General features: G+C 47.8%; 1 protein-coding gene across 1 annotated transcript in view; it reads left to right on the plus strand.

Moving 5' to 3' along the window:
• The window catches only part of ak9 (adenylate kinase 9), a 457,701-nt gene that overhangs the window by 10,325 nt on the left and 432,807 nt on the right, over positions 1-14,569 (plus strand). The window contains exon 5 of the mRNA XM_038801009.1: positions 5,426-5,522. Coding sequence (XP_038656937.1) covers positions 5,426-5,522 — 97 coding nt within the window. The remainder of the gene's footprint in view (positions 1-5,425; positions 5,523-14,569) is intronic.

Consider the following 14,569-nt stretch of genomic DNA (forward strand, 5'->3'; position numbering starts at 1 on the left):
GTGCGAAGCATTAAAGATACTTTGCGGTGTGTAGCCACACTCTGCTACTTAGCAAACGTGAAAACCGACCTACTGTTCCTGCAGGAGTGTGGAATTCCACACCTCAGCAACTACAGGCGCTGGTCGAGCTGGTGGACCTAGGGGCTATCCATCTGGTCAGGAGGAAACGACTGTCGTTCCTCCGGCCTGGATATTCAGCTACGGGGAGGCAACTTCACCATCTCTGACGTTAAGGAGGTGGTGGGTGTACGCCTCCTCGTAGCAGATGTCAAATACAAAAACGCTCCTTTCAGACTTATTAATGTGTACGCCCCGGCCATAAAGAGTGAGTGGCTGGCAGTCCTTCAGCAACTCCCACTGCTGTTGGCCACCTCCAAGCCGGTCATTCTGGGCGGTGACTTCAACTGCATCATCGATGCGGCTGGACGATCCGGCAGCGCCAATAGCAAACTAGACGCTACGTCCAGACTCCTGATGGAAACGGTAAAAGACGTCAAGCTGCTCGATGTCTTCAGCAACTCTGCAGACGGAGTGCGTAGATACACATGGTCACGGCCAGATGGGTCCGTCCGCTCCAGGATAGACTTCTTCTTTGTGTCCCGTGCATTCACAGTCAGGTCCACCGACGTTAAGCCGGTTTTCTTCTCTGACCACTGCCTCCTACTGGCCAACTGCCACTTGCAGGAAAACCAGGGAGCGGGCAGGGGGACATGGAAGCTGAATGTAAAACCAGCGAGCGGAGATCCTCAGTGCTGAAAACAGGGATTTGTGTGGCCTTGGCCAGGGTGTTCCCTGCTGAGGCCCCCTATCCAACCCGATGCCCTTCAATACTGTTGTGTTACTCAGCGCTGCGAGCACCGGGAAACACGCGGCTAAACGCACTTGCTGTGGGATTTTGGGCGCAATTTAACTAAATGGGAACAATGTTTCATTGCTGACCTCTGTGTACAGTTTAGATCTCTGTCTGTCAGTTGATGTGTTGCTCCAGACCTAAGGAAAATTCAAAAAATTATATTTTTTTATAAACACTGACTTCATAACCGTGGCCAAAAATATTTGTATTTAATTTAAATCAGAGTTACACAACCTTTGTTGCTTTTTCATTTGATAATTGAATCCAGAGACATGTGTAAAAAAATCACTTAAAATTCCCATCGTTGCTAAAATTCCTACAGCATTTGTACCTTCTAATTCATAAATATGAGCATAAGAAATAGGAGCATAAGTTCTACTGCTCCCCAGACCTGGAATACTTGACCGTAAAGTGCCGCCCATACTATCTTCCACGTTGAGTTCACTTCAGCCATTATCACAGCGGTCTACATCCCACCCCAGGCAGAAGTGAGGAAGGCGCTGGATGAACTGTACACAGTCATAAACAACTATGAAACAGAACACCCGGAGGCCTTGTTCATTGTGGCCGGAGACTTCAACAAAGCCAACCTCAAGAGTGTACTGCCAAAATTCCACCAGCACATCTCCTGTACCACCAGGGGCGACAACACTCTTGACCACTGCTACTCACAAATCAAGGGCGCCTACCGTTCCATCCCCCGACCGCACTTTGGGAAATCAGACCATAAGACTGTGCTCCTTCTCCCGGTTTACAAGCAGAAACTCCAGCGGGAGAATCCAGCTAAGAAGGTTGTGCAGTGCTGGTCCGAGGAGACAGAAGAGCTCTTACATGACTGCTTGGAGACAGTGGACTGGTCCATATTTAAGAACTCAGTGACTAACTTAAATGAGTATGTCACCACCGTCACAGACTTCATCAGCAAATGTGTGGACGACTGCGTGCCAAAGAAAGCAGTACGTACGTTCCCCAACCGGAAACCATGGCTCAACCGCGAGATTGACTCCCTACTGAAGGACAGATCTGAGGCGTTCAGGGCAGACGACCCTGTCCTATACAAGAAATCCAGGTACGACCTCCGCAAAGCCATCCGAGATGCCAAGAGAGAATATCAAACTAAGCTAGAGTCACAGACAGACTCTCGGCGGTTGTGGCAAGGACTAAACAACATAACGGGATACAAAGCGAAGCCGAGCAGTATCTCTGGCAGCAGTGCACCCCTCCCCGATTAACTTAATGCATTCTATGCTAGGTTTGAGCAGGTAACCAACAATCCGCTATCGAGTGCCCCAGCAACCCATAATTCACCCATACCCACCATCACAGTTTCCGAAGTCAGATCGGCCTTCCTGAAAGTGAACCCACGGAAGGCGACGGGCCCGGACGGGATCCCTGGTCGTGCACTTAGAGCCTGCGCGGACCAGCTGGCAGAGGTATTCAGAGACATCTTTAACCTATCCCTACTCCACTCCGAGGTCCCCACCTGCTTCAAGAAGACCACCATCATACCGGTACCAAAGAAGAACCAGGCAACGGGCCTCAATGACTACCGCCGGGTGGCCCTGATGTCAGTTGTAATGAAGTGCTTCGAGAGGCTGATCATGAAGCGCATCACCTCCATACTCCTGGAACGCCTTGACCCACTTCAATTCGCATACCGTCGCAACCGGTCCACATCAGACGCCATTTCCCTGGCCCTACACTCATCCCTAGAGCATCTCGAAAACAAGGACTCCTACATCAGACTCCTATTTATTGACTACAGCTCCGCCTTCAACACCATAATCCCAGCCAAGCTCATATCAAAGCTCCAAAACCTAGGACTTGGCTCTCCACTCTGCAACTGGATCCTTGACTTTCTGACCAACAGACCACAGTCAGTAAGAATGAACACCAACACCTCCTCCACAATAGTCCTCAATACCGGTGCCCCGCAAGGCTGCGTACTTAGCCCCCTACTCTACTCCCTGTACACACACGACTGCATGGCAAAACTTGGTTCCAACTCCATCTACAAGTTTGCTGATGATACGACCATAGTGGGCCGGATCTCGAATAACGATGAGTCCGAATACAGGAGAGAGATAGAGAACCTAGTGGAGTGGTGCAGCGACAACAATCTCTCCCTCAATGCCAGCAAAACTAAAGAGCTGGTCATCGACTTCAGGAAGCAAAGTACTGTACACACCCCTGTCAGCATCAACGGAGCCGAGGTAGAGATGATGAGCAGTTTCAAATTCCTAGGGGTGCACATCACCAAAAATCTATCCTGGTCCACTCACGTCGGCGCTATCACCAAGAAAGCACAACAGCACCTATACTTCCTCAGGAAACTAAGGAAATTCGGCATGTCCACATTAACCCTTACCAACTTTTACAGATGCACTATAGAGAGCATCCTATCGGGCTGCATCACAGCCTGGTATGGCAACTGCTCGGCCCAGGACCGCAAGGAACTTCAGAGAGTCGTGAATACCGCCCAGTCCATCACACGAACCTGCCTCCCATCCATTGATTCCATTTACACCTCCCGCTGCCGGGGGAAAGCAGGCAGCATAATCAAGGATCCCTCCCACCCGGCTTACTCACTTTTCCAACTTCTTCCATCGGGCAGGAGATTCAGAAGTCTGAGAACACGCACGAACAGACTCAAAAACAGCTTCTTCCCCACTGTCACCAGACTCCTAAATGACCCTCTTATGGACTGACCTCATTAACACTACACCCTGTATGCTTCAACCGATGGCAATGCTTATGTAGTTACATTGTATATATTGTGTTGCCCTATTATGTATTCTCATGTATTTTCTTGAATTCTGTTTAATTCCCTTTTCTTCCCATGTACTGAATGATCTGTTGAGCTGCTTGCAGAAAAATACTTTTCACTGTACCTCGGTACACGTGACAATAAACAAATCCAATCCAATCCAAGTAGGCTTTCTTGAGCCTGCTCTGTGATTTGATAAGATCATAGCTGATATGCTGTGACCTCGAAGATGTCCATCGCCATTCCTCCTTAACCAACTGTGCCAGCATCCCTCCTCACCCCTCCCATTGCCAAACAAAAAAAACAACCCATGCCCCCCTCTCCTGTTTCCTCCTCCTTTCGAACTCCCACTTCACTCCTGTTAACTGGCCAACCACCTAGCATGGTGGCCCCCGCCCAGGGCCTCCATCCACACCCCTTCCCTAAATCTGCCCTTAACCCCCCACGCCCCGAGATCCAAACATAAAAGAAAGCCCACTCACCATCTCCGCTCCCAGTCTCATGAAATCCACTAGAAGCAAAATGGCGCCGGAGCGTGGCGACTCTCTGAGAGCTCTCCCAAACAGATCCACTTTTTACATCTCTTATATTTTATTTTCATGTACTAAATGATCTCTTTGAGCTGCTCGCAGAAAAATATTTTACACTGTACCTCGGTACACGTGACAATAAACAAATCCATCCATCCTGTGAACCCACATTCCCCATATTGATCATCTCCACAGTTCAGTGTCCTCGCACTCCTCCCAATCCACCTCTCATAAACTCCTTTGCCTCCGGTGTATCAAAATAAAACATCCGATTCTGATGCATGACCAGCGCCCCAAACTTCACCTCCTCCTTGTCGAGGGCAGCCTTGATCCGGTTGTAGCCAGCGTGCCACTTGGTCAACTCCAAACCCAAATCCTGGTATGTTCTCAGCTCTCTCCCCTCCCAGATGCACCTCCTCATCTGCCTTGCCCATCTCATGATTTTCTCCTTATCGAGAAAACAATGCAGCCTCACCACCATTTCCGTTGACTGATCCCCCACCTTCGGCTTCCTCCTCAGCGCCCTGTGCGCCCGATCCACCTTGACGGAATGGTCAAAGAGCCCCTCTCCCATCAGTTTCTCCAGCATATTTGCGACATATTTAGCGGCCTGCACTCCTTTGACCCCCCCTCAGGCATCCTCACGATCTGGAGATTCTGCTTCTTGGAACGATTCTCAAGGTCCTCCATCTTCTCCCTCAACCTCTTTTGGCTATCCACCACAAGCACCATCTCCGCCTCCAGCAAGGCCAGCTGGACCTCGTGCTCTCCCTTCAACTCCTCCACCTCCTGGAGTACCAGGCCTTGGGCCTCTGGCCTCTGCTCCACTCTCTCGATAGCCTCCTAAAGAGGCTCCACCACCTCCCTCTGCTGCTGGAACTTGTTGGTTAAAAGGTTCACAAGCTGCTCTCTAGACCACTGAATGGACAACGATGCCCCAGCGCCTTCCGCCATCTTCTACTGTCTCGCACCTCGACTATTCTCACAGTTAAGCTGCTGCCTCTTATTTGTTGCACTCCTTGTTTGGTAAGCCATAAACTAGCAACACCATCAATCCTTCAATGCTTGTGCACCATTCACCAGCAAAAACACTCCTCAAATCGGTTGGGGAAGGACCAGAAAATCCCACCTCGAGCAAAAGCAACCAAATCTGCGACCACTCACTCCATGGCCACAACCGGAAGTCCCTGAAATCAAATTTGCCTTGTTACATGCATTGTATGAGGCCTGACCTATTTCTTAGAAACTACCTTAATTTTCCAAATATTCCTTTAGTTTCAGGAATCCCTTCTTAGAGGTGAGAGTATTCCGGAGGAGCTAGTAATGAATTTGATGATGGACAAACTCCGTTCTCCAGAGGTTGCTCATCATGGTGAGTATAACACAAAGTATTTGCATTCTTATGGCATCTTTATTGTAGAAGAATCCTAAGGATCTTCTGAAACAAGATATATCTGGGGTCCACTATGACATTCTCTTAACGTGCAGGTTCAGTTGGCAAATACAGGAAGGCAAATACAATGTTAGCATTCATGTCATGAGGAAGAGAATACAAGAGCAGGGATGTACTTCTGAAGCTGTATACGTCTCCAGTCAGACCCTATTTGGAGTATTGTGAGCAGTTTTGGGCCCTGTATCTAAGGAAGGATGTGCTGGCCTTGGAAAGGGTTCAGAGGAGGTTCACAAGAATGATCCCTAGAATGAAGAACTTGTCATATGAGGATCGGTTGAGGACACTGGGTCAGTACTCGTTGGAGTTTAGAAGGATGAGGGGGAACCTTAGTGAAACTTACAGGATACTGCGAGGTCTAGATAGAGTGGACGTGGAGAGGATGTTTCCACTTGTAGGAAATAGTTAGAACCTGAGGACACAATCTAAGACTAAAGGGACGATCCTTTAAAACCGAGATGAGGAGGAATTTCTTCAGCCAGAGGGTGGTGAATCTGTGGAACTCTTTGCCGCAGAAGGCTGTGGAGACCAATTCACTCAGTGTCTTTAAGACAGAGATAGATAGGTTCTTGATAAATAAGGGGATCAGGGGTTATGGCGAGAAGGCAGGAGAATGGAGATGAGAAAAATATCAGCCATGATATTAGGGGTAGCATGATTTAGGGGCTGCACGGTAGCATTGTGGACAGCACAATGGTTTCACAGCTCCAGGGTCCTAGGTTCGATTCCGGCTTGGGTCACTGTCTGTGCGGAGTCTGCACATCCTCCCCATGTGTGCATGGGTTTCACCGGGTGTTCCGGTTTCCTCCCACAGTCCGAAGATGTGCAGGTTAGGTGGATTGGCCATGATAAATTGCCCTTAGTGTCAAAAATTGCCCTTAGTGTTTGGTGGGGTTACTGGGTTATGGGGATAGGGTGGAGGTGTTGACCTTGGGTAGGATGCTCTTTCCAAGAGCTGGTGCAGACTCGATGGGCCGAATGGCCTCCTTCTGCACTGTAAATTCTATGATCTAAAAAAATTCTATGATGATTGACTGACGGAGCAGACTCAATGGGCTAAGTGGCCTAATTCTGCCCCTGTGTCTTATGGTGTGTGTATGCCTAATTCCGTTGTGATGGGGACTGTGAATCTACAAAGGTGAGGCTATCAAAGGGGCTAGGTGTGAAAGGCAGGCATTTGTGAAAGGCTTACATTGGATGTTCTACAATTAAATAAGGAATGGATAGTAATTTACATTTTGGGACAAAGAAAGTTTTTTGAGTTTAGTTGTTAAATTTCAACAGGTAGTCAGAAGGAGTTTTACAACTTGGAATAAGTCATTATTAAATAAGGCAAAGTTAGTAAATATTATGTTACCTGAAAGCAGTGGCTATAAGGAGAACATAAATATTTTATATTTTGGGCAAGGTAAATTTCAAAGAAGGAAAAGGACAATGGAAAAAGAGAAAAACATATTTAAAGAAAGGATGGGAGCTGTGTTTAGGTGTGGCCATGTAAGATTTCCTGAAAAGAGTGCTGGGATCGAACAGTGAAGAAGTGAATCAAGCAGCCTTCACCCACCTCAGAGAGGTTTCTGGTTGTTCCAGAAAGCAGGGTTTTGTTTTAAAGTCTTGAATTTCCACAGCCCAAGTACGAGTGAGAGAAGCCTAGTGAAATACTTCCCCTACAGCAACAGTGCATTGTGTCGTGTGGTAACATTAGTGGAAATTTATAGATCAAGCATCATTAAGAAATATTGTCAAAAGGGCTGTTTATTTGTGATCCTAACCAAGTAAGATTCTTTTGGGGGAATGTGCTGTAGGAATAATTTTGACTGTGTCCATTAATATTGTTTGTTTAAGTTTCTTTTCTTAATAAATGTTTCAACTTAATATTTAAAATCTCCAAAAATGTTACTGGAATTTGTGGCTGCTGACTTCAATACATGTATTTTCTTGTGGTAAATACGAAGAGAAAATAGTTGTCATTGTTTGGCAAGTTTCCCTTTTTGGGATTTGGTTCATAGGGCACTTACCAGCTGCTGGATCGTAGCAATGTTCACAGAGGAGAAGAACATGGCTAACAATCATTTTAGGGTAACTGAAAGCTTTATTAAAGAGTTATGTTTTGAGAAGGCTTTTGAAGATAAGGAATGAGATAGAGAGCTGGAGTGGTGTGGGGATGAATTAAAAATTAAGGCTGTAGAATGTAGAATGGGAGAAGGTGCAGAGAGAGGTAAGGCCATTGAAGTGATTGTGGATTAAGTCTTACAACACCAGGTTAAAGTCCAACAGGTTTGTTTGAAACACTAGCTTTCGGAGAACTGCTCCATCCTCAGGTGAATGAAGAGGTATGTTCCAGAAACATATATATAGACAAATTCAAAGATGCCAGACAATGCTTAGAATGCGAGCATTTGCAGGTAATCAAGTCTTTACAGATCCAGAGATGGGATAACCCCAGGTTAAAGAGGTGTGAATTGACTCAAGCCAGGACAGTTGGTAGGATTTCACAAGCCCAGGCCAGATGGTGGGGGGTGAATGTAATGCGACATGAATCCCAGGTCCCAGTTGAGGCCGCACTCATGTGGGCGGAACTTAGCTATAAGTTTCTGCTTAGCAATTCTGTGTTGCCGCGCGTCTGAAGGCCGCCTTGGAAAACGCTTACCCAGAGATCAGAGGCTGAATGCCATTGACTGCTGAAGTGTTCCCCGACTGGAAGGGAACATTCCTGCCTGGTGATTGTCGCGCGATGCCCGTTCATTTGTTGTCGCAGCATCTGCATGGTCTCGCCAATGTACCGCATTTCGGGACATCCTTTCCTGCAGTGTATGAGGTAGACAACATTGGCCGAGTCGCACGAGTATGTACCGCGTACCTGGTGGATGGTTTTCTCACGTGTAATGGTGGTATCCATGTCGATGATCCGGCACGTCTTGCAGAGATTGCCATGGCAGGGTTGCCTGGTGTCATGGTCGCTGTTCTGAAGGCTGGGTAGTTTGCTGGGTAGTTTCTCCGGGTAAGCGTTCTCCAAGGCAGCCTTCAGGACGCGCGACAACGCAGAATTGCTGAGCAAAAACTTACAGCCAAGTTCCGCACACATGAGTGCGGCCTCAACCGGGACCTGGGATTCATGTCGCATTACATTCACCCCCCCACCATCTGGCCTGGGCTTGCGAAATCCTACCAACTGTCCTGGCTTGAGACAATTCACACCTCTTTAACATGGGGTTACCCCATCTCTGGATCTGTAAAGACTTGATTACCTGCAAATGCTCGCATTCTAAGCATTGTCTGGCATCTTTGAATTTGTGTTAATATATGTTTCTGGAACATACCTCTCCATTCACCTGAGGAAGGAGCAGTGCTCTGAAAGCTAGTGTTTGAAACAAACCTGTTGGACTTTAACCTGGTGTTGTAAGACTTCTTACAGTGCTCACCCCAGTCCAACGCCGGCATCTCCACATTGTGGATGAAGACAGGGTGCTCTGAAATTGTGGGGTTGAGTGAGGATGTCAATTTGGTCCTGGACCTTGAGACAGTATCCAGATCTGCTTGGCTTCTGCCTGTTTTGTCTGTTGTCGTGCATGTACAGATTGAGGACATGATTGCACCATCTCTCCTAAATTCCAGTTTATCAACCTTTGCATCTAATTTCTCAATTCTTGAAATGTAAAAAGATTGTGGTTTATTTAAGCTGAATAGGTTTTGACCATAAATTTATGTTGTCTGCACCAGGCAAGCGGTGGCACAGTGGCATTGTCACTGGACTAGCAAAATCAAAGACCTCGTGTATTGGTGTAATGGTCTGCGGACCCAGGTTCAGATCCCACCACTACAGATGGTGACATTTTACACAGTATCATTTATGGATCTGCGAAAAGAACGAGAATTCCTTCTCACTGGGGTTTAGTAACTGCCACAGGTCCACCACCCCCAACTGCTCCATGAATGTTCGCAGTTCCCTGGCCATGCCCGTCCTTTTCCCCAATCTGAGGTTTGATCGGTCCATCAGTGGGCCCTATATGCAGTTGAAGTCGTCCCCCATGATCAGTCGGTGTGTGTCAATGTCGGGGATTTTCGCCATGGCCTTTTTTATGAAGCTGGTATCGTCCCAGTTGGGTGCTTACACATTTACCAGAACTGCCGGTGCCCCTTCTAGGACACTGCTGACCATGACGTACCATCCCCCTGGGTCCGTAACCGTCCTTGTTGCCATGAATCTTGTCCTCTTGTTTCCTGCAGGACGACTATGTTGGCTTTCAGACTTCTTGGGTGGGCGAAGATTTTGCATCTTTTTACTGGGCCGTTAAGTACCCTGACATTCCAGGATGATAATACTGGTCAGGTGCGCCCCTGCGGGATCAACCATACTTACCTGGTGGACACGCCCCTGCACAACAGGGTTTCCTTTTGTTGGGGGCCATCCAAAATGGCCACGGTCACGTTCTCACCATGAGACCGGGCCCCTGTGCTCCAGGGTTTCCCTTTGTCCAGGGGGAACCCAACATAACAGCCGACTGTGTGTGCGCCATGTGGGTGCACCACTGCACTCCAGGGTTTCCCTTTTCCCACGGATCCTCAAAGTGGCTGCTTGCGGTGCATCTTTGTTATAACCTGCCTGCTTACCATTGGCTGGGGACTAATGGCAATCCCACAATCCTTTGGGAGTATGAGCTTCCCCAATGAGGGGGGGGGGGGGGGGGGGGGGGAGAAATCATTAGCAGATTCCCTGCATAAATAAAGCTGGCCAGTTTGGAACCGCCTAGAAGAGAGTGAGCAGCGAAGGAGTTGCTGCTGCTGTTGTATATATATATTACTGTAAATAAATGTTATTTCTTTCTATCCTTCAACTCGTGCTGGATTCTTCATGGCCCTCCCAAAACTGGCGACGAGGGTTAAAGTGAATATCTGTCTGCACTGCTGAAGCCACCTCCCTGGATTTTTGTTGGATACGTAAGAACATGAGAATTAGGAGCAGGAGTAGGCTATCTGGCCCCTCGAGCCTGCTTTGCCATTCAATGAGATCATGGCTGATCTTTTGTGGACTCAGCTCCTCTTTCTGGCCCGAACACCATAACCCTTAATCCCTTTATTCTTCAAAAAACTATCTATCTTTATCTTAAAAAACATTTAATGAAGGAGCCTCAACTGCTTCACTGGGCAAGGAATTCCATAGATTCACAACCCTTTGGGTGAGGAAGTTTCTCCTACACTCAGTCCTAAATCTACTTCCCCTTATTTTGAGGCTATGCCCCCTAGTTCTGCTTTCACCCGCCAGTGGAAACAACCTTCCAGCATCTATCCTATCTATTCCCTTCATAATTTTATATGTTTCTATAAAATCCCCCCTCATCCTTCTAAATTCCAACGAGTACAGTCCCAGTCTACTCAACCTCTCCTTGTAATCCAACCCCTTCAGCTCAGGGATTAACCTAGTGAATCTCCTCTGCACACCCTTGAACGCCAGTACGATCTTTCTCAGGTAAGGAGACCAAAACTGAACACAATGACCAGGTGTGGTCTCACTAACACCTTATACAATTGCAGCATAACCTCCCTAGTCTTAAACTCCATCCCTCTAGCAATGAAGGACAAAATTCCATTTGCTCTCTTAATCACCTGTTGCACCTGCAAACCAACTTTTTGCGACTCATGCACGAGCACACCCAGGTCTCTCTGCACAGCAGCATTTTTTAATATTTTAACATTTAAATAATAATCCCTTTTGCTGTTATTCCTACCAAAATGGATAACCTCACATTAGTCAACATTGTATTCCATCTGCCAGACCCTAGCCCATTCACTTAACCTATCCAAATCCCTCTCTGGCTTCGGTTGGAAGTTGTTTTCTATTACACCATGCCTCTTTATGGACGTTTGGATGTTTTTGACGCTGCGGTGGAAAGCTGGAACCTGTATGCACAACATGTGTTACTATGTCAGGCCAAACAACATCACCGAAAACGAGCTCCAGGTGGTCATATTGCTCACCGCCTGCGGCCCGCATATGTTTGGGGTGATTAGGAGCCTTACGGCTGGACACCAAAACGTTTGATGAACTTGTGAACTTAGTGGGGCAACATTTTAACCCAACCCCGTCCACGATAGTCCAACGTTACCGGTTTAATACCGCTGAGAGGACCCAGGAGAATCCCTTGCCGAGTTTCTATCCAGGCTACGCAGGATTTCAGAGTACTGTGACTATGGTGAGATCTTGTCAGAAATGTTACACGACCGTTTGGTTTGCGGTATTAACAATGCGACCACCCAGAGAAAGTTGTTAGCTGAGCCAACATTTACTTTTCAACAGGCCATTCAAATAGTATTGTCCTGAGAGAGTGTAGAACGAGGAGTGCAGGAGCTACAGGGAATGGAGGTGCATGCCTTGGGGCACAGCCTCTTCTGTCCGAATGCGTTCCCCCGCACCCCTGTGGTACCTTGGGCGAGGCGACGTCCGGATTGACGCCAGTGGCCTTCGGACATTCCTCCCCGAAAGGAGCCTTCTCCAGAACCAATGGATGAGGAGCCATGTCTATGTCAGACATGTAGGCGCCGACCCCGTCGCGGACACAGGTCCTGGGGCGCCAGAGTCGCCGTCGTTCCGACCAAAACTCGGGCCAGCCCAGGGGCTGTAACTTCCATGTGGATGAACCTGCGGCGACTGCTCCCGTGGATGTGGAGACGGAGGACGACTGCCTGCAGCTGCATTGTGTGGCAGCTCCCCGTGTGGCCCCCATTAAGGTGACAGTACTGGTCAATGGTCACCCGCTTGAGATGGAGTTGGACACTGGCGCAGCGGTCTCCGTGATCGCCCAGAAGACATTCAACCACATCAAGCAGGGTATACAGACCCTTACATTGACCGACACACAGGCGAGGTTGGCCACCTACACGGGGAACCATTGGACATTGCAGGAACTACGATAACCCCTGTTTATGGACTCCAGGAGGGGCGTTTCCCACTTATCGTGGTGTGCAGCCACAGGCCCAGCCTGTTAGATAGATAGATAGAGAAATACAGAACAGAACAGGCCGTTAGGCCCACGATGCTGTGCCGAACTTTTTTCCTAGCTTAATCATAGAATTTTGGACACTACGGGCAATTTACCATGGCCAATCCACCCAACCTGCACATCTTTGGACTGTGGGAGGAAACCGGAGTACCCGGAGGAAACCCACGCAGACACGGGGAGGATGTGCAAACTCCACACAGACAGTGACCCAAGTTGAAATCGAACTTGGGACCCTGGAGCTGTGAAGCAATTGTGCTATCCACAATACTACCGTGCTGCCCTTAAGAAGAAATTAATCTACACTCCATTATTCTACCCTAATCCATGTACCTATCCAATAGCCGCTTGAAGGTACCTAATGTTTCCGACTCAACTACTTCCACAGGCAATGCATTCCATGCCCCCACTACTCTCTGTGTAAAGAACCTACCTCTGACATCCCCCCTATATCTTCCACCATTTACCTTAAATTTATGTCCCCTTGTAATGGTTTGTTCCACCCGGGGAAAAAGTCTCTGACTGCCTACTCTATCTATTCCCCTGATCATCTTATAAACCTCTATCAAGTCGCCCCTCATCCTTCTCCGTTCTAATGAGAAAAGACCTAGCACCCTCAACCTTTCCTCGTAAGACCTACTCTCCATTCCAGGCAACATCCTGGTAAATCACCTTTGCACCTTTTCCAAAGCATCCACATCCTTCCTAAAATGAGGTGACCAGAACTGCACACTACTCCAAATGTGGCCTGACCAAGGTTTTGTACAGCTGCATCATCACCTCACGGCTCTTAAATTCAATCCCTCTGCTAATGAACGCGAGCATACCATAGGCCTTCTTCACAGCTCTATCCACTTGAGTGGCAACTTTCAAAGATCTATGAACATAGACCCCAAGATCTCTCTGCTCCTCTACATTGCCAAGAACCCTACCGTTAACCCTGTATTCCGCATTCATATTTGTCCTTCCAAAATGGACAACCTCACACTTGTCAGGGTTAAACTCCATCTGCCACTTCTCAGCCCAGCTCTGCATCCTATCTATGTCTCTTTGAAGCCGACAACAGCCCTCCTCACTATCCACAACTCCACCAATCTTCGTATCATCTGCAAATTTACTGACCCACCCTTCAACTCCCTCATCCAAGTCGTTAATGAAAATCACAAACAGCAGAGGACCCAGAACTGATCCCTGCGGTACGCCACTGGTAACTGGGCTCCAGGCTGAATATTTGCCATCCACCATCACTCTCTGTCTTCTATCGGTTAGGCAGTTCGTTATCCAACTGGCCACATTTCCCACTATCCCATGCCTCCTTACTTTCTGCATAAGCCTACCATGGGGAACCGTGTCAAATGCCTTACTAAAATCCATGTACACTACATCCACTGCTTTACCTTCATCCACATGCTTGGTCACCTCCTCAAAGAAGTCAATAAGACTTGTAAGGCAAGACCTACCCCTCACAAATCCGTGCTGACTATCCCTAATCAAGCAGTGTCTTTCCAGAGGCTCAGAAATCCTATCCCTCAGTACCCTTTCCATTACTTTGCCTACCACCGAAGTAAGACTAACTGGCCTGTAATTCCCAGGGTTATCCCGATTCCCTTTTTTGAACAGGGGCACGACATTCACCACTCTCCAATCCTCTGGTACCACCCTGTTGACAGCGAGGATGAAAAGATCATTGCCAACGGCTCTGCAATTTCATTTCTTGCTTCCCATAGAATCCTTGGATATATCCCGTCAGGCCCGGGGGATTTGTCTATCCTCAAGTTTTTCAAAACGCCCAACACATCTTCCTTCCTAACAAGTATCTCCTCGAGCTTACCAGTCTGTTTCATACTATCCTCTCCAACAATATGGCCCCTCTCGTTTGTAAATACTGAAGAAAAATACTTGTTCAAGACCTCTCCTATCTCTTCAGACTCAATACACAATCTCCCGCTACTGTCCTTAATCGGACCTACCCTCGCT

The sequence above is a fragment of the Scyliorhinus canicula genome, chromosome 6, assembly GCF_902713615.1.
Source record: "Scyliorhinus canicula chromosome 6, sScyCan1.1, whole genome shotgun sequence".
NCBI classification, from domain to species: domain Eukaryota; kingdom Metazoa; phylum Chordata; class Chondrichthyes; order Carcharhiniformes; family Scyliorhinidae; genus Scyliorhinus; species Scyliorhinus canicula.